Source organism: Leuciscus leuciscus, assembly GCF_965113295.1.
Source record: "Leuciscus leuciscus genome assembly, chromosome: 17".
NCBI lineage: Eukaryota > Metazoa > Chordata > Actinopteri > Cypriniformes > Leuciscidae > Leuciscus > Leuciscus leuciscus.
In genome coordinates, this window is record NC_138741.1 from 8,736,209 (window position 1) to 8,756,161 (window position 19,953).

The 19,953-nt window shown below is 35.8% G+C and overlaps 1 protein-coding gene across 2 annotated transcripts in view; it reads right to left on the reverse strand.

Moving 5' to 3' along the window:
- Positions 1-19,953, reverse strand: part of ubr1 (ubiquitin protein ligase E3 component n-recognin 1) — a 34,311-nt gene that overhangs the window by 5,390 nt on the left and 8,968 nt on the right. For both annotated transcript variants that reach the window (XM_082143185.1, XM_082143184.1), the window contains exons 10-42: positions 18,767-18,874; positions 17,904-17,992; positions 17,664-17,762; positions 16,996-17,153; positions 16,807-16,906; positions 16,586-16,714; positions 14,439-14,619; positions 13,193-13,254; positions 12,991-13,101; positions 11,924-11,989; positions 11,692-11,793; positions 11,539-11,602; positions 11,241-11,365; positions 10,362-10,414; positions 10,111-10,213; positions 9,979-10,024; positions 9,545-9,699; positions 9,335-9,434; positions 7,941-8,044; positions 7,778-7,858; positions 7,517-7,698; positions 5,807-6,009; positions 5,547-5,640; positions 3,506-3,658; positions 3,317-3,414; positions 3,126-3,222; positions 2,306-2,454; positions 1,933-1,988; positions 1,752-1,848; positions 1,606-1,673; positions 824-971; positions 629-716; positions 418-551 (exon numbers count right to left, since the gene is read on the reverse strand). In XM_082143185.1, coding sequence (XP_081999311.1) covers positions 418-551; positions 629-716; positions 824-971; positions 1,606-1,673; positions 1,752-1,848; positions 1,933-1,988; positions 2,306-2,454; positions 3,126-3,222; positions 3,317-3,414; positions 3,506-3,658; positions 5,547-5,640; positions 5,807-6,009; positions 7,517-7,698; positions 7,778-7,858; positions 7,941-8,044; positions 9,335-9,434; positions 9,545-9,699; positions 9,979-10,024; positions 10,111-10,213; positions 10,362-10,414; positions 11,241-11,365; positions 11,539-11,602; positions 11,692-11,793; positions 11,924-11,989; positions 12,991-13,101; positions 13,193-13,254; positions 14,439-14,619; positions 16,586-16,714; positions 16,807-16,906; positions 16,996-17,153; positions 17,664-17,762; positions 17,904-17,992; positions 18,767-18,874 — 3,603 coding nt within the window. The remainder of the gene's footprint in view (positions 1-417; positions 552-628; positions 717-823; positions 972-1,605; positions 1,674-1,751; positions 1,849-1,932; positions 1,989-2,305; positions 2,455-3,125; positions 3,223-3,316; positions 3,415-3,505; positions 3,659-5,546; positions 5,641-5,806; positions 6,010-7,516; positions 7,699-7,777; positions 7,859-7,940; positions 8,045-9,334; positions 9,435-9,544; positions 9,700-9,978; positions 10,025-10,110; positions 10,214-10,361; positions 10,415-11,240; positions 11,366-11,538; positions 11,603-11,691; positions 11,794-11,923; positions 11,990-12,990; positions 13,102-13,192; positions 13,255-14,438; positions 14,620-16,585; positions 16,715-16,806; positions 16,907-16,995; positions 17,154-17,663; positions 17,763-17,903; positions 17,993-18,766; positions 18,875-19,953) is intronic.

Here is a 19,953-nt window from a genome sequence, read left to right on the forward strand (position 1 = left end):
TACAATTATACTACTAGAAATCAATCCAGTACGCAGTACACACACACTGTTAACAATATTGCACACTGCCCAATTCATTCATTGAATGATATCCTGGATGATAAACTTACGTAAGCGATTTCTGAAAAATACTGTTGATATTTGAAATCACCAGAAACAAACACGCCCTTACCCAAAAGGATCATACCCTTATCTTGATAGCTCCGCCCCCAAATTCACCAACACGCTGTGCAACACAGCACCTCCCCCCTCGTGAGTAGACACGCCCCTTACTGCTGATTGGCTACAAATGTGTTTAGGCACTCAGGTCCGATCCACTTTCAACAATGTTTCTCCAAAATCGCTTACTGCACCTTTAAGTGTTTTCAGGGAAACAGCAGTGTGGCACGTTTAATCAAACTAATGAAGTGTAGTGACCTGCAGTACTGGACAGCTCCTCTGGAGGGGGCACTCCTGTAAGGCAATTAAAGAACAGAGCTGCACAGCGCAGGAAGGGAAGGACACCTCTCTTTACACTCTCTACAGTGAAGCCAGATACACCAGGCCTCAACCTGAGAAAGAGAGAGACGATGAGAGACAGCAAGAGAGGAAGTGGGCGTCTTCCCCTACATGACGTGCATAAACTCACCCGTCTGTGTGTTGATACACAACAGAGAAGAGTTCTGCTGCAGCCTGGGCCTCGTCGCCCTCCTCCGCCATTCCTATCACAGCACAATCTACACACATACACACAATATTGCTGAAACAGTGCTGTGCAAAGGATTTTGCAAAAATGTCATTCTTTTGTGTCAACTGGCATCCAGCAGTGTGTGTGTGTGTGTACCGTGTGAGGCCAGCAGGATCTGCAGCATGTGTGCCATAGTCACCAGGTGCAGCAGGTAGAGGTGATTGAACGCTGTGCTGACTGCCGAAGGCTGCAGGTCTACAGCCTCTTCCTGGTACAACGCTGGGATGGACAGAACCAGCCCCACCTGAGCAGAACATCACAACATAACAGTCCAACAACTCAATGGTAATGTTCAACCACTTAGAACTAACGTAACTAGCTGCTCTGAATTATCGCTTTAAGTCTTAGTGCATAAAAGAGCATATTTCTAAAATTGCTAATGGTACGTGGCCGTGCAGAAGTCGCCTCCATAATGCCAGGGCGTTGACATGTGGTTGCTAAGTTGTTCTGTGTGGTTTTTAGCATGTTGGCATGTGGATACTAGGGTATTTTGGCTGGTTATTTTCTGGCTCAGAGCAAAGGAGCCATTCCCTAAGTCTCTAGATATGGTTTGGGTCAATGCAAGTCTATGGGACTTCTTTTTGTGCTTGTTTATCATCTTCCAGGCAAAAATGTAGCCTTTCAGTCATTTAGCATTTTATTTATTTAGATCTAGACGATGGATGGATCTGCACTTTTGTAAAATTAATATAAATGTACAATCATATAAATCAATAAATAACGTACAGTTCAATACAAGTTTACTATCTATCTATCCATAGGCAAAAATAATTTAGCCTTTCATTTAGCATTTTATTTATTTAGCAGATGGTAATTGATTGATATTGACTATTTATAAGGTCCAGTTTAAAATAAAAAAATAAAATAAAAACACTCACCAGTAGATGAAAGAAATCCACTTCTAATATTGATGGTGTGTTTTCTACATTTGGAACAGGTACCAGGACTAGAAAGAGAATTATTGTATGAACATTATATGAACAAAACCACCAAACATATCCATCCTCTCATAAACGTGACATACCTGCTAACATATCAGCAAAATGCTTCTGTATGACAGCTTGACTGCTCCTCAGCCTCTGAGCTGCTGAAAACTGCACCAGCGCTTTGAGTCCAGAGAGCTGAAGAACAACACGGTTTTAGAAATCAATCCCACATTAAATGGTGCATACTATGATCGATATATCAGTACAGCCAATCCAGACCTGTCTGTTCTGGAGGGATCCAAAAAGAGCCTTTCCCTCTTCCTGTAACATGTTCTCTAAAGACAGAAAGAAATCAGATTAGACGCACAAGTCAAAATGAAAGGATGCATCTCAGTTATCTATGAAGTCTCTGGAGTTAGGTCAAATTTACTTGTATACTACTTTTCACAATACACCATGGCTACATTCACAAAGCAGCTGGAAGTGTCATTCACAAAGCAGCTGGAAGTGTCATTCACACTGCTGATGCACTGATATGGTTGTTGATACCAAACACTGACTGTGTGAATGTTGCCACTGTTTTTACGCAGCTTTCCAAACAACAATGCCTAACAAAGGCCCCAGTTATGACGTTAAAGGAGGAGCGCATTACCGATGGCCTGGATGGTGTAGGCACAAGTGTTCCAGGACATGACAGGCACGTACGGGCACAGGTCGTTGGGGGGCGTCTGCAGACCCACCCTGTGCACTGTAGTCGCACAGACCCCCAACATCTCTGTGATACTGCGAGAGAACTTCGGCCTGATCAGAAATGGGGATTTTAGATGATCATATTTAGTGACAGCATGAATTTGTCATATGTCAATATTAATAAATATTTATTTATAAATAAAAAACAGTAATATTGTGAAATATTATTAAAAAAATAATATATTAATGGTTTTCTATTTGAATATACTTTAAAATATAATTTATTTCCGTGATGCAAAGCTTCATTTTCATCAGCCATTACTCTGTGTCACATGATTCTTCAGAAATCACTTATTTATTTTTATATATGTATTATATTTTTAATATATGTATATGCATATATATATTTAAAAATAAAAATTAAATAAAAATAATATATATATTTAAAAAAAATAAAATTGAGAAAGCTGTTAAAGAAAGCTGTTAAAAATAAATCTACATTATACTATAATGTGATTTCCCCACACATTCAATTTATTTACATTTGGTAAACTGAATTTATATGCATTATCATTTATTGGATTTATTTATCCAATATTTACCATGCCAATTATTCTGACAAGGACTGTATATGACCAACACATTATATAAAACCAACAAAATCATGTATTTCTCATTAAGTTAAATAAATACATAAATAAAGGACCAGAGGCATATATTAAGTAAATATGGTGATTTTTTATGCCATATTGACTTGAGTAAAGATCTGTTTAGAGACTCACGGCTCTTGAACTCCAAAACTGAGAATGGATCTGAAATCAGCTTGACACTCGTCAAAAAGTGCTGTTGCTTCCTCCGCTGCTGCCTCACTGTTATTGTCTGTAAATACACAAACACACAAATCCATCTAAATTAAAAAGAAAGTGTTAATGACATTAAGAAATTGAAAAGACACATCAGTTTAGAGTCTCACCCGCTTCCCACGTGGCTCTCAGCCCTCTGATCCGAGAAGAAATAATCTGAACCCAGCGCTCAAGAGTGAGATGTTGACCAACTAACTCAGCATTCTCACTGTCAGAGAGAAAACAGAGAGAGTGAACATTTCAACTCAACTCATCAACACCAAATATTGAATGTAATAAGGTTATTAAAGGTGCTGTACTAGTTAATCCTGCTGGGCTCCACAGGGATCAGCGGGATGACCGTGTTACAGAGGGACTTGCAGAGCGGACACATGTACTCGCCGTTCTCCAGGTCTATGATCAGCTCTGCATGCAGCCGATTGCGAGTGGTGTTCTGCACAGCCTCAAAGTACCTGCAAACAGACAAAAAGGCATGAACGATGTAAGGTGTACTATATATTTTTTTTGTTTATTTAGTCATTTATTTCTGGTTATGCATATTTTCAATGTGCTGTAGTCACCTAGTTGACTAAACGCCACCTAAAATGATTGTCTGCAGGAAGATTGAAAAATCTGGACATATTCAGAGACAGGAGAGGAGATATTCTGATGATTAACGTTTAAAGAATTTTCCAAACATGAAGTTTTAATCTGAGAAAGCAGCGGCTGTTAAATATTCATGATAATTTCACCCCAGGGTGTCAGTGCTCGTCTAAACTAGTGACCGCGACGCTGAAGTGTGAAAGTCCTGATGAATAAGATCAGTCCGAACATTTATTTATTTTAATTAAATATTGCATTCACTATTCAGTCCTTTTTTTATTTTTTTATTGTCAATCATTTTGCTCTATGTAATTTAAATGTTTATGCCCAAAATGCTTAATCTTCAAAGTAGTTGACTGTCAGTCTCCTCTACGTTGTGTGCTTTACTCTTTAAGATTAATAAAAAATTAAGTCTTTAATCTATCGTTAAATGTATTCAAATATTTTAAAATACTGGAAAAAGAGCACCAGCGCACACAAGCAATCCTTTTTATCAGTCAAACTCATTTTAAAGATGTAAACTCAACAGGTGTGAAATATGATCAGTAAGAGAAAAACAGGTTAATGAGAAGACGAGCTCTGCACTGCTGCAGTTAGTGGGGAAATTATTCCGAATGCACAGTTGGAAAGAAAATATATTATAGGAACATTTCAGCAAGTTCAAGATAATTCATGTTAATGCAGAGAAAATGACTCATTGTTTTAATCAACTGACAGCCATAAAACATAGAAATAATCTGCGTTCTTGTGTATGTAGGTGCACTGAACGCTGTTACCAGAAACTCTCGAGTTGTAATAACTAGAACTCGGAAGTGGTTGTGCAAGTAGTCTATTAAGACAATAATGGTGGGTTTGTTACTGCCAATCTGGACAATAACAAAAACCTAATGTACCTGTGTGTCTATCATTACTGTAGTAATGTTAAGGTATATAATGACAACTAAAATCTAATTTTAGAGAGAGTGAGCAAGTTTTAGTTTTTTCCTTTTTTATGAATCATTACTTGATTAAAAACATTAAAATATAAAGAGACTTTTAAATACTAAAAATCTCTTTATATATGCAAAGAGCTTTGCAATTGAATGAAATATGGATATAGTAATTGTTAGGCAGTAAATAGATTCAAAATATAAATAAAAAAATGTGTTAATCACCTTTACATGGTATCTGAAGGCCTTTTAAAAGTAAAATTAAATTTAAGGCTTTTTGAAAATTGGCGAAGTTACACTTTAAAGATGCAGTCTGTAAGAATGACAATAGTAAATGGAAAATGGTACTGCAGTCCAAATTCAAAATATCGGAGATCATCGTTTTCTACCCCCGCCTCAGACTCAGACTCGACTCACGCGGGTTGCCAGTTTGAGGACACTTGACAATGAAAGCCGAGGAGACTTACACGTAAGTTAATGAGGTGATTTATTCACGTTTTAATATGCTCTCGTTCATAGAGATTTTTAGATGGATACCGAGGCTTTTTATGGGGATCCTAACTGGCATCCCGAGGTGTCGAAATACTATTGGGTGAACTGTCAGTGGGCGAGATCACACAGACTAAAACAAAAACAGACACTCTAACACAGAATGCACATTTCAAAGTAAAATAACTGGCTGTAGAAGTGTTTTTCGGAGAAACAAGTAAGTGCATGTTCAGCATGTTTCCTAAATATCTGCAAACATATTATGGTATTTTTATGCTTTAATAGAGAGAAAAAAAGTTACATACAGCACCTTTAACTAACTATTTAAGCACTGACTCACTTTTGCCAGCAGATGGCATGCATCACATGTCCACAGCTGCCAGTGTGTGTGCCCACAGCCAGATCAGCGGGCATAATCACGGGGTAGCAGCCTTCTGTTGGACAAAAAAAAGAAGAGAAATCAGTCTGATTCAGCATCACAGTACATTAGCAATGTTTGCATAATTCCTTTCATCATTGTGTCATTAAATCATCATAACATGTCAAGGCATTTATACATGCATTGTGTCAACGCTTGCAGATTCATAGCAATTAAGGTACCTTTGGTGGTGAGCGTCTTTGCACGGTTCTGGGTGAGAACTGTAGATCTCTGCACACATGCCGTGAGGACCATGGCTGCTGCCTGAGCCTGAACCTCCTGCTCCTCCTGACACAGGATACAGGTCAAAGCCTCCCAGTCTGAGGAACAAAAGCCCTGCTGAGGACCCACAGCCACTCGGCTCTCATCCACATCCATCCCACAGCTGCACACACACCGTGGAATTCATTTAGATTACATTTGTGTTCGCAGAAATGATATCAAATGATGATAGGCATAGGTTATAGTGATAGGGAGGCTTTAGGGGACAAAAGAGCAAAAGAATTAAAGAAAATACTGAATAAAATAATAAGAAGAAGAAAAAAAAATGAAAATGCATAAAAATGAAAGGGTAAAACGTTAAAAAGCAACAGAGACAAATGTGAAAGGAATCAAAGAGCGAAAGGAAAAATTATGGATAAAAAAAGCAAAAGAGTAAAAATTAATAATGAAAATATGATAATATAATATAAAAATAATCATAAAAGTGAATGGTGCAAAAATGAACAAAGGGAAAAGGAAAGTGAAAGAGCAAAATAAATGTAAAAAGTCTAAGAGAAAGCAAAAAACAAGCGAAAACTAGAGAGCAAAAAAGAAAGAGAAAGAATTAAATTAGTGAAACATTAAATCCTGAAAGATTGAAAAGGAAGAACAATGAAAAAAAAAAAGTAAAAGAAAGAACAAGAATGCAAAAAAAGCAAAAATGAATAAGAAATAAGAACGAAAGAGCGAAATACTGTGAAAGGCTACAGCAAAACAAAAGTGAATAAAAGTATGAAAAAGAGAAGGAAAATAAAGTAAAAGCAAAGCAAGAACAAATGAAAAAGTAAAAGTGAGTTGAAGAGATGAAAAAAGTGAAAAGAAAAAAGTATGATAAAAAAACAATGTAAGTGCAATGAGTGCAATAAAAAAGGCAAAAAGAAAGTGAAAGAGTAAAAAAAGTAGAAGAGAAAGTGAAACAAACTAAAGAGACAAAATATAGCGAGTAAAAGGGGGAAAAATACAAGTAATTGGTAGAAAAGCACCAAAGAAAGAAAGAAAGAAAGAAAGAAAGAACAAGGGGAAAGTAAATAAAAGGATGATTAAATGCCACACTAATGAAAAAGGCTAAAAGTGAAAGAAAGCAAGAAAGTGAAAAAAAAACAACTAAAAAGCAAAAGTGAAAAATGAAAGAAAAGAAAATAGAAACATGAAAGAGAGAGTAAAAATTTATAAAAAATGTATGATAATAGAACTTAAAAATAATGTTAAATATTTACAATAAGGTCCCATTATTCTAAAGTGCTGCCATTATTTTTACAATGGATAACTAATATTAATAATGAGGAATACATTTGTTACTTTGTTAATATTAGTTACTAAAAATACAATTGTTCATTGTTAGGTCATGTTAGGTCATGTTAGCTCAGGTCCAACATTTGATTTTAATCATTTGATTTTTTTTTTACATTTACTAATAAATTAAGTAAGATTAATAAATGCTTTTGAAGTATTTTTACAAGTATTTGTAAACAATGTAGTTAACTAATGTTAATAAATGGAACCTTAATATGAAACTTCTCAAAATAATAAACAAAAGTGAACAGTGCAATACTGAATAAAAACAAAAAGAAAGTGAAAAAACGAAAAAGAATAACAAGGTATAAGAGAAAGTGATGAGCGTAAGTGTTGACCTCTCCACAGACGTGGCGGTGTCGCTCTGACTCGAGCTCTCGGGAACGTTGTCGTAAAGCATCTTGTGGGACTCTATGAAGTTCTTCTGCATGGCCGACATCTGAGCCATGATCTTCTGCCGGTGTGCTTTAGCAGCTTCAGCCTTTCTCTTCCGCTCCACTTTCTCCTTATCCTGAACGCTCTGAGCAGAGACAACACACTTCAAACTCCTCGAAGACACGGAAGCATTTCCACTATTGAATCTGTGAGAATCGCAATACCTCTTCTGACTTGCTGTGATCTACTGCAAATGAAGCAACGGGACCGGATTTCTCCCGAAGACACTTCACCACCTCAAACATCTTGCAGTGGAGACATTCAGGTCTTTCATTTCAAATGGATGAATCAAACAATCAGATACACATTAAATAATCATCTTCATACCTTCAAGTTCCACGTGATCATGTCATTCTGAGCTTCCAGAGAAGGTAAAGACTTCATTCTGTTCAGGAAGTGGAACAAAGACTTGCCATGTTCAGAACCAGTTTCTGAAAATACAAACACATCTGTATCCATCAGGAAATACAAACAGCAAGGCATTCATTGTAAGGCTAACGATTAATATACTGAAATAAAATCAAACAGTAAATCTGTGATTTGGCTTAGTGCGAAAGGCTGCTATTTAATTAAAGCAACACTAAGGAACTTTTCCTCTTCGGTCGCCCTACAGGTTGGAAGCGGAATTGTCCATTACCGCTGTCGTAAATAATTCCGCCGCCCGCAGCCTACCGTCGCACGCACGCTCACTGTTTATCCAGCACTGGCTTTGGAATGAACGATGTCCACAGACAAGGTAGAGTATGTTGCATGATTTCATGAAAGTATGATGTGTTGCGACATCAGAAACGAAGAAAAACTAAATAATGACTATTGTAACGCTTGACTAAAGCAAGTCAAATTTGTAGTTTTCTTATGTCCCATTCGAACTACAGAAACGCGACCCGATCTGGCAAACTTGCATAGTGTGGTTATAGCAGATATAGGGCTGCAAAGCGAATCCAGAAGTGCCTTTCACCCTGTTACGACTTGATGAGCCACTAAAACCATTTTGGAAACATTATTTTAAGGAAAAAAATGTTACTTAGTGTTGCTTTAAATAAATATATGCATTGCATGTGCAGAAACTAAAAACTGAAAACTTTTTATGCGTTTTGGTCCTTCATTTACACGACAATGGTGTTTTGGGGACCGGAAAACGAAAGCTTTTGAAAACTGGTTTGAAAACGATACTGTTATAGTCTCTATGTAAACTACAAAAATGTGAATTTGTGAAAACGGTGACATCATGCGCATGCGTATTACGCATATATTTATATATAAATATATAAAATATATTTATTTTCATATTACAATATAATTAGCAAAGGCTCTGTGCTCTGAGTCGGTCATGGTCAGACGTCCGTAAAAGCATGAACACAGTGCAAATTAAAGTAGTAATTCTAATTAAAAGCGACACCGACACTGCTTATTCATGTTTAATACTGTAAAAGTATTAAAGCAATATTTTTGTATGAAGTGGTATATAAATAAATATGTTTTGACTCGAATTGCAGAGCTTGTGCAAACATATCCACATCACTATGATCAGATGCTGTCTTTACTGCTGTTTTCTCACCACTGCCATTAAAAGGAAAGCGCACAGCACATATTTACATATTCATCTTAACGCCGCTCTCATATCTCATAGTATAACGGTGCCGTTAGGATGCTGTCTATGTAAAGATGCAAAGCATCACACTAGGTTTTGTGCTAGGCCAAGATGAAGGGTAACATCTTACTTTGTGCTTTTAGACTAAAGTCAAAGGTCACTTCTTCAGCACCGCTGCTTTCCAGCTGTGTTTTTTCCTCCAGTAGAGCCTGGCCTACAAGGTGCAGTGCCTGAAGTCATACATACACGTTAAAAATCCCCATATCAAAACAGCAACAGCCAATGATATTCCAGGTAATTAACAATGTTCTTAGAAAAACAAAAGCCGTAAAAGTCGTACCCTCTGGATCATGGGTTCAGTCCATCGGTTGGAACGGTCCTCCACTGCTTTCTGGAGAATTCTCCTCAGAACATGGATGAAGACGTCACAGCAGAGGAGATGCACTATTTTTGAGAATGCTGGACAAAAGTGAGGGGGCACTGGGGGGCAGAGGGCTAAAATAGAGGAACATCAGATATCAACGACAAGTGAAATTTTCCGTTGAAAAGTCTTATTGAAAAAAAATCATAAATGGCCAGTTCCGGTCCTGGCTTCTGATTGGTCAATGCAGCATTGAGGTGCAAAAATTCACTATTATAGTAAAAACAAAGACTCAAATGATCTGCTCACATTCATTATCATATAATTGATAATACATTTTTTTTAATCCCTTTCATTTTTTATTCTGCACTACATGCGTACACTTGTTTTCAGTACAAAACAGATCTACATACCTTTATTACTGCCCTCTCGATTCATTTTCTTCTGAGCCTCTTCTGCCTAACATGAACAAATAAACATCCTGCTGTTTCAATACTAATGTGTTTTACTGAATGAGACAATGAGATAACAGGCGCATCATATACCTTACTATGCTGTGGTCTGGAATAATGATAGAAGAAGGGGTTAAACTCTTTCAGATATTCCTTCTTCAGCTCATACAACCCATGGCCTGACACTCCTGGTTTTCTAAACAGAATTTAACAAAGAGTTAAATGTTAGAGAGTGCTGTTTGGAATATACTTTAGAGCGGTCAGTGTAACAACTGGTATAATAACTAGTAATAACAGTGTAATAACTGATATAACCAACTAAAAATTTGGTGAAATGTACTCACTTGAAAGTGGCAACCTTGGAGATAACCGTTTCAAGCACTGTTTCGTGGCTTTCCTGTGATGCATTAAAAATAGTATTAATTTAGTTAGAACAGATACAATTTTATAAAAGTTTTTAGATTATAAACTACCACACACATTCAGACAATGTAATTTAGTAAGTTAATGTACGTAAATCTCAGTCAGAACTGGCTACCATCATTTTACTGTAATGCTGAATAACTGAATAAATATCTTAACTAAATAGGTAACAGTTTACAATAAGGTTTATTCATTAACTTAGTTAACTGTTTAAGTTAATATGAATAATAAAAACAGCGGACGATAACATTGTGTATCGCCGATCTCACGGGCTGACGATAGGACGGTTTGACGATAGGACGATGCGCAAATGATCCACGACTATTTTCAAAAGTAATTATTTTCTTTCTTTTTTTAATCGAGGCATTCTAAGAAAAAAAAAAAAACAAGCATTTTCAAGGATGATATTAAAAATTCAAGCATATTTCAAACCTTGAAAGCAAAACAGTTAAAACAAAAAATTTCCAAATGTAATTTTTTTTTTTGTTGCTTGAACCCTGTAAATGTATTATCCGACAAGAACACGTGCATAAACTACGATGGAAACACATTTTTGGAACTTGCAACTTTGCAACTTTGGATGGAAACTGCTATTGAACAGTTGTACTTTATATTAACTAACATTTAAACTGACATTAGTCTAATAAAAACTGTAACAATTGTTAAAGTTAGTTAATGCATTAACAATTGTTAACTAATGGGCGTTTTTGTAAAATGTTAGCAATAAATCAATACATAAATTAAAATAATAACATGAAATATATGCACTAAATACAGTATAAATGCACTAAATGTCTTACATTATCAGGCAGGCTTTTGACCAGGCTGCTATGAGCCATGGGTTCAATACAGAGCAGATGGATAACCTCCCTCATAGTCACGTCCTCCTTAGTCACATGACTTATTCCAGGTACGTACCGCTCACCTGCATATTTTGCATGTAAAATAGATATACATGAGGTAAAACAATAAAGGCAGTGTCTCCAATCAAATCATTTACATAAAACAACTGATAACACATCAACTAGAGGCAGCAAACTGTAAAAATGTCCAGAACTAACTATGGTGGGAATGAAAGGTCATGTTGTGAGATCTTACCAACAATGACGATTATCAGGTAGAGCATCTGCTCTGTTAACCTATTCCACTGTTTCAGTACTTCCTGTGTGATGAAAAGGCACAGAAACCAATCAAAATCAACAATTATTTATGAGAAAAAAAAAATCTAATTTTTTATCTCAACTTACTCACCTGATCTTTACTGGAGCAGTTGCCGTTAAAAATCTCGAAAAGTTCAAATCTCAAAAGAACAAGCATGAGGAAATGACTGGGGTCCATTTTGGAAGCAGCAATCTGTGGTTGGTCAGAAAATGTCATTAATATGAATATATTTTTTATTAATTTTAGAATTATATTATATTTTTTATTATTATTATTTTATAATATACATTTTATTCACACATTTATGATTGTATGCACATACCTGCAGCATCATAACATCCTTATCAAACATTTCATCCCTGCACTTTACATCCTGATAGTAATACACCTAACAACAGAGCCAACAAACATCAGCCAAGGTTAGAATACATAAATGACACAACACAACCTGTGTATTTAAAGGGGTTATATGAAGCTATTTTAAAAGTTCATTATTTTAGATTATTGGGATAGGTTAAGATGCTTTAATGTTAAAAAAATTATTAGTTTTGACATACTGTACATTTTTGCAGCTCCTCTATTTCTACAAATCCCCTTCTTCCAAAAATCCTCAGTGCGCTCTGATTGGCCAGCTGACCTTGTGCGCTGTGATTGGCCAAACAGCTCAAGCATGTGTCGGAAATGTAACGCCCCTTTACCATAATCGCGAGCTTCAGCTTTAAGCAACTGTAAACACACAGTTAATAATGTCATCGATTTTACCGTATCTTTTCGGCCCCGAGTCAGATTCTGAAAATGCAGATGATCAAGCCGGTCGATCGAAACCAACTTTGCAAGCATGATTTGAGCAGAATGTTTCACAGTGGATCTGGATCAGTGTTCTCTGTTAGACAGAATAAATCTCTTTGTTGGACTCTATGAGCTTTATAACTTTGCAGATCGTATAAATGCACAAACAGATACATTACACACTAAAAGGAAGAGGAAAACATTAATTAGCATCATATGACCCCTTTAAATTTGTGCATAGTGTGTGTTTTTTGTCCTTTTCACTCAAATATACAATACATACGTTCATGTATATTTTCTTACAAATTAAATACAATATCGACTGCATCAAAAATCATTAAGAGCCATTTCACACCACATCCAAATGTACAAGATGTTAAAATGAAACTACGGATGTGTTTGAAATATCATCAAAATCAGTTGATGATCCAACAGTTTTTATATAGAGACTTTGTTATGTTCAGATTTTGAACACGTTATTCAGGTTTTTCAGAGAGTTTAACTATTGTGCTTACAAATAATGTCTACTTTGATGTTTTTAGTGGCATCTGATGTGTGACCAAGCTTTAAAAAATGTTTTGGGATTAGTGTCGCCCTCACCTGGCTGACGAGTGACAGGCCGTTTCTGCGCCACATATCGGCACCGACCTGAGCCGCCAACACAACACAGCGCAGGGGCTGATCCGCTAGCTCAGTGAAGTTCAGCTGCACCTGAAACACACACACACACACACACTTATAAACCACAGTACTAGAACTTCACACGTTACAGGTTCATTTTATTCATGAATGCTACACTCACAGGATCCACAAAGTCAGGGAGGTACTGGATTGCTCCAGTCTGGCACAACAGCACATATAGACCTGAGAGCAGATTCAGACTGGGGTTAGACAACAGCCAGAGATTACTGAAGTAACAAAAAAAGTTTCAAATAACAAAATTAAAAATGAGTTCAACTAATATAAGGAAATACACTCCCATTCAAAAGTTTGGGGTCTCTAAATTTTTTTTATTTAATTTTTTTAAGAAACTGATCATTTTATTTAGCAAGTATGCATTAAATTGATCAAAAGTGACAGTAAAGCCTTAAAAATAAATAAGACAAAATAAACAAATGAAATATTTCTAAATATTTCTATATTAAATAAATGGTGTTCTTTTAAACTTTGTATTCAATAAAGAATCTTGAAATATACATCTAAAAAATATTTAGCAGCACAACTATTCCCAACATTGCTAATAATAAGAAATGTTTCTTGAGCACAAAATCAGCATATCAGAATGATTTCTGAAGGATCATGTGACACTAAAGACTCAAAAATTTCTGATTTACCATCACAGGAATAAATTATTACAATTAAAATTACTATTTTATATTTTAAATTAAATTTTTTTTTTTATTGCTATTTTAAATTGTAATTATATTTCACAATATGACTGTTTATCAAATAAATACAGCCCTGCTGAGCATAAGAGACTAAAAAAAATTACTTTAAACAATCTTACTGACCTCAACTTTTGAATGGTAGTAAATGGTAGTTAAATCAGAGTCAAATTATATTTTAGCTGTACTACATTTACTTTTATACATTAGTGTGCATACATAGAATATATAAACAAATTTGAATATATATATATATATATATATATATATATATATATATATATATATATATATATATATATATATATATATATAAAAATCTATTAAAAGCATGTCACAAAATCTAATTAATGAAAACAGATTATTGTTTTAGTTTTGTTTTTTAAAAGCAATGCAGCCAAACAGGCTTTTGGAGCTCACGGCACAGTCATGTCCACAGATGTTCTGCTAAAATAGTTTGGACCAATGTAACAAGGAACAAGGAACAATGTAAAATAAAAGAATGTTGGTAGAAAAAAATATGGGTTGCATTGAAAAACAGTAAATCATCTCTTTCATTTGAAGAAACCGCAGACATGACTTCCTGTGTTATTTAAAAACATCACCAGCGAGAAACACCACAAATTCTGACTTCTGATGCAGAAATTCAACAACTCTGCTAACCAGCCAGTAGTCTGGAGATGGGCAGGTGGATGGAGACGGGCTCCTGGGAGACTTTATATGGCCGTGAGTGGAGGATCTGCTTGCACATGTAGCTGTCCGTCGGCTCGCTGCGGAACGGCTGGTTGGTGCAGGACATTAGAGCTCTGTGACACTCCTGAAACGCCAACAGCAGAACCCGCTCCTGTGGGTAAAGAACACACACGCCCATGTTTTATGGGGACTTTCCATAGACATAATGATTTGTATACTGTACAAACTGTATTCGATCCCCTAAACACAACCCTCACAAAATCTTTCTGTATTTTTTCATTTTCAAAAAACATAATATAGTATGATTTATAAGCTGTTTTCCTCATGGGGACCAAAAATGTCAAAGAATTATAGTATTGCAGTCCTTGTAGGGATATTTTGTCCCCACAACGTAAGGTTTACCAGGGCCACACACACACACACACACACACACACACACACACACACACACACGCACACGTCCACACAGTGTCACATTTTCAGGTCATTCATTAACTAGTGGATAAACAATTTGTAAGATAATCAGTCAAGCAATAGTAAGGCTTGAAAAGTAAACTGTGGAGAATTCAAGCACTTGGTCTCAGCATTACAGGGAGTCAATCGGTGACCTGAAGTTGACTTTTACATGATTGATTCTTTCCATGAGTATGATTATAAAACATAATTGATGGTAATAAAGCACAATCTGTTTTACCATAGTGTTTTTTGTAACTGAGAAAAGTAGAAATAGTTTCTGACTTGACGATTGCACTCACATTGTACTTTGCAGCTGGTGGCACAACGTGAAGCATTGGAAAATATGTGTAAATTATGAGTGAATGTGCAGAGAAAAATAAAATAAAATAAAAATAAAACTTCCACACTTCCTTTGTTGGCCGTAGAGTCTGAAGTGATTAACAGTTTGGATTTTCATGATGTCAATTACCAGTTTGCATTGCAATGTCAAAATCTAGAGAGAAACCTTGTCTGATTTTGGTGGGCAATTGGTTGTGATTGGCTTGACATATTTGACTTTCTTTTTTTCTTTTCTTTCTTTCAATATGAAACTGTCCAGATGGTTAGGTATATTTTATTTAAATGTATGTTATCTTGAAATGGACGGTTATTATATCTGTAACAGGTCACTAGTTCTTACATTTAAAACAACAACAACTAATGGCGCTTTTCCATTACCAGTACCAGCTCAACTCGACTCGACCCGACTCGACTCGGCTCGCTTTTCGCTCCGTTTTCCATTGCAGATAGTACCTCCACAATAGTACCTGGTCGTCATAGCGACGCCGCAGGAAACTGCCGTGACTTAATCTTTTACGCGAGACACGCCCGCTACCCACACACACAGGACAATGGAGGAAATCGAGTGTATGCTGTTTTTGTTTTTGCTGTTTTTTATACAGGATACTCCGTCTGGCGCGTGCAATGATGACGCAGTGAATAGTGACGATTCTCTCTGACCAATCAGCAGTCTGCCGTGTTTTCACGTCACATTTTAGTATCGCCTCAGCTCGCTTAGAACCTCGCCGGAGGTGGTACGAAAAAAAGTACCTGGAAGCTGGTACAGGTACAACTTTTACACAGTGGAAAACCAAACAGAGCCGAGTCGAGGCGAGGCGAGCTGGTACTGTGTAGTAGAAAAGCGCCATAAAACTTTTTCAAATAAATCCTCTTTTACTTATCAAAGAATCCTAAAATGTATTAGTTTCCTCTTTCAAAAACCTTACAAATATTATTGACACCAAAGTTTTGAATTGTAGTAAATGGTACTTAAATCAGAGTCAAATTATATTTTAGCTGTTCTACATTTACTTTTATACATTAGCATGCATACATACTGTACATACATACTGTACACGTTAGAATATATAAACAAATTTGAACATATAGAGGCTTTTGAAGCTCACAGCACAGTCATACATGTCCGCAGATGTTCTGACAAAATAGTTTTAAAGGAACAATGTAAAATAGTTTTAATTGGTAGTGTATTTAATGTATTTATTTAATATATTCATACTATATAATCATGTTACATACAGTATTCCCCATCATCAATTACTTTTATGTATCTTATCCTAAAAAGTACCACAGAAAAGCAAGATCTCTGACAAGCCGTGACTCACGTCAGATGAACACCAGTCCTGAAACATGGCAAGAATGTGGCGTAGCTGCATCTGGAGGGTAAAGCCCGCCTCCCACTCCGGCTCCACTTCTACATGCTGACCAAACTGCCTCTTCACCTCCTCCATCCCCTGTCACCAAAGAATGAGATTCAATTAAGCTACAGATCTAACCAAACCACAGACTTTCAGGCAAATAACCTTTAGATGGGAGAAAGCATCACCTGCATACAGCAAAGGAAGCGGAGAAAGACGCTGAAACCTTCGATGAACTTCCCCCTCATCGCCTCCGTCCACACAGAGGGCTTACTGATTAGAATGTACCTGATGATGTCAAAATAGGAGTTGAGCCAACCGATCAAAATAAAACAGAGCTGTTATTATGTTCCGTAATTCAAGGGTTGTGTGTAGACCTGAGGTCATGGAAGATAACTTGAACCCGGAAGAACTTGTCGGGGTTGTGGCCCTGGAAGTGGAAGCGGTGGTTGCTGTCCAGATGTTCCCGCATCATCTCCATTACAGTGTCTATAATGACCTTGATGACGTTGCCCTCCTCTATCAACTGCCTAGCCTGAAAAAAAGAAGACAATGTTAAATACCATCAACCTTTAAATAGAGTTAAATGAATGTTCTTTCATTTACTTACAGCACACTCTTAAAAACAGAGGATTATTATTAGCATGAATGGTTCCATGACAAACCTTTATCTTTTTCAATGAACAAAAGGTTCTTTATAGTGAAAAAAAAAAAGGTTTTAGATTTTAAAATGTATTATGGTCCATACAACTTGTGTGCAATAGTTGAACAAGAACAAGATCTGCCTGATTTCTGATCAGACTGCATTCTCACATTCTGTAAGCTAACACACACAAAACTGAGTTTCCTTGTAATTACTAAGTTATAATAACTGTAATTACTATGGAACTACTATGTTAATTATGTAGACTTCTTGTAACTATATTTAATTACATTTTAATTGCATTTATGAGTAGGAAACTCAACACAATGGATCTCTGGAAACAGAAAAACGCTTCACATTTTAGACACACGACTGTAATTTTCAGACAGACGTTCATCATACCAGCGTGGGAACAGTGTAGATTTGCACAGACAAGGCTGTGATGGAGATGTTCCTCTGATGGTCATCACTGATGAAGTCTTCCTGAAGCTGCTTGTAGTGCTGAAACACGACGTACACACGTTAGACCTCATCTCAGCTGTTTTTGCTAATGCCAAGCATGTGACAAGTGTAAAACAACAACTACAATATTACTTAAACATTAAAATATATGTGAAATGATATGCAGCTGCAAAATGATACCTCTGTGAATTTCATGGCAAACTGCCTCTTGTATTCGGTGTCCATCAGTAAACTAGTGAAAATTAACTCATGGACGACCTTGCGGGCTCCTGAGGAGAGTAAAAAAAAAAAAGAAGAAAAAAAAAGCTTTAGAGACAGTACTAAGAAGATCTAACCAGATTTTAAATGTTTTCAGGCTATTGAACGTGCATAATTTAATTGTAGAGTAGGGCTGTCACGATACCAGATTTTTCACAACATGATAATCATGGCCAAAAGAATACACAATAATGATAATTATTATAGATTCGTACATAATAAAATAATATATATTTTTTTATAATAATAATGCTATCGGTCAAATTTATCCTTTTTTTTTTTTTAAGAATCACACCATTGCATTGAAAAGGAACAATTACACTTAATGGAAACCAGTTTGAAATAACTTCCTTCTGTGAATTGATGTGGCTTCTTATCACAGAATGAGGCAGAAATTATATAATTTTATAGTATTCTATATGGAGATAAAGGCTAAGTCAATTGGCACTGCATTATAAATATACATTATCTTTATGAAAATACTCGAGATGGCTTGAAGAACACAGATAAACCATTTACTGACCCAATGGTGTGTTAATTCTCTTCATGTTTGATCAGTCAAAATGTGTCTATATCTGCATTTTGTTCAGCTACAGGATATCTTTGTCCATTTACGTGTCAAATCATCATATGTGTACTATTCATTTTAAATATTACTGTTATCGCCAATACCAGCATTTTGGGACAACCCTTATTAACATAACAATATTTCATTTTTTAAATATCAGGATTATCATTAATACAGTATATCGCGACACCCCTGTTGTAGAGATTGCAATATTTACCTTTATAAAGTTTGGCATCATGCAGCATGAGTCGACTGATCAAGCAGAGTTTATCGTTGTCTGAGGACGGCTCCAAAGCCACCTGGCAGAACACCTCCCTGAGGCCAACTACAGAACAAATCACAAGGACAAAACATCAAAAAAAAGTATTAAAAAAAGCAACATAAAAGCCTGATAACATTTCTTTTAAGAAATTTTTTTTTTTTTTTAAATGTATAAATAGATACAGATTATTGTTATACAGTACCGGTTACTATTTTTAATGTTTTTGAAAGAAGTCTCTTATGCTCATCAAGCCTGCATTTATTTGATCAAAAATACAGAAAAAAAATATATTGTGAAATATTAAAATTTTTAAATAATGGTTTTCTATTTGAATATACTTCAATAAATAATTTATTTCTGTGATGCAAAGCTAAATTTTCAGCATCATTACTCCAGTCTTCAGTCACATGATCCTTCAGAAATCATTCTAATATGCTGATCTGATACTCAGTTATAATCAACATTGAAAACAGTTGTGCTGCTTAATATTTTCTTATAACCTGTAATACAATTTTTCAGGATTCTTTGAAGAATAAAAAGTTAAAAAAAGAACAGCACTTGGAACTAGAAAAGAATAGTAAAGATTTATAATGTTAGAAAAAAAAATGCTACAATTCTTTTAAACTTTTTATTCTTCAATGAAACCTGAATATAGAAATCCTGAAAATGATTTCTGACAGATCATGTGATACTGAAGACCGAAGAGTAATGAAGACACTAATGACACTTAAGAGTAATGGCTGATGAAAACTCAGCTTTGCATCACAGATATAAATTATATTTTAAAGTATATTAGGAATTCCTCCATTATACACACACAAACGAAGATCCGCTGCAAGGAGACGCGGTTCTGACACCTGTACCGAACTGTGATGGCCCAGAGAAAAAACTACTGGATGCTTGAGAATTCTGTCCTTTTTAGGGTCGCATCTTGTGACGACATGTCATGTTGTTGTTTCGTTTACATGTCTTTGGTCCGTGTTGCGTTCATATTTCAGTCGAACTGCACCAGAGTTCATTTGGTGTGCACCAACTGCACTATCAGAGCAATCGCACCAGAGTGTGCCAAGTGTGAAAAGTGTGAACACACCCTCAGAAGGGCTGAGTCGATGTTTGCACTATAGATTTAGAAGGGCTTACTA